General features: G+C 57.1%; 1 protein-coding gene across 1 annotated transcript in view; it reads left to right on the forward strand.

Moving 5' to 3' along the window:
* The window catches only part of xylt1 (xylosyltransferase I), a 31,785-nt gene extending 31,501 nt beyond the window's left edge, over positions 1–284 (forward strand). The window contains 1 exon segment of the mRNA XM_060047425.1: positions 207–284. Within this exon segment, the coding sequence (XP_059903408.1) occupies positions 207–284 (78 nt within the window).
* Positions 285–618: the final 334 nt, after the last annotated feature.

The raw sequence follows: 618 nt of genomic DNA on the forward strand, positions 1-618 counted from the left end.
GAACGCAAAGGTCCTCCACGGCTCGTATGGATGCCCTTTAATGGCGAAAGAAGCGTTGAAGGTTGCGTTTCTACCCTCTCTTTCAAACCACAAAACCTGAAGTACCAGCCTGAGCTGCGTCCTCCACCGAAACGTGAACTTCCATGGTACCTGGTCGCTCATTCGGACACACGAGTGTCCCCATATCTCCAACATCTACCCAACAGCCGCGACCAGTCGACCACCGTCTCCTGCGGCCGTCAAATAAGTTCCTCCGCGTCTCCAAGAACCCGAGTTTGGAGTAAAAAGCGCAAAACGAGGTCGAGATGAAAGCGGCTACTTACGCGTAAAGTCCGTTTGCTCAAGTGCTGCGGCTTGCCCTGCTTACGGCGAGACATGGTGGCTCTGCGGGATCCAAGCTCACATCGGAACTCCGGCGGCGAGTTAAGAGTCCGGAGAAACGTCTTCATGGATGCTCTGCTACCGAGAGTAGTCGCGGCGGATCACGCGGACGGAGAGGCGCTCGAGCGGTGCGCCGTGCGGAGGTCTTCATGACTTTCTGAACACAGAGGAGGAGGACGGGGGTACGGCGAAGCCCCCCCTGAGCTGCAAGTTCAAGTGCGGACGTGACGTTTCCTG

This window comes from Gadus macrocephalus, chromosome 3 (assembly GCF_031168955.1).
Source record: "Gadus macrocephalus chromosome 3, ASM3116895v1".
NCBI lineage: Eukaryota > Metazoa > Chordata > Actinopteri > Gadiformes > Gadidae > Gadus > Gadus macrocephalus.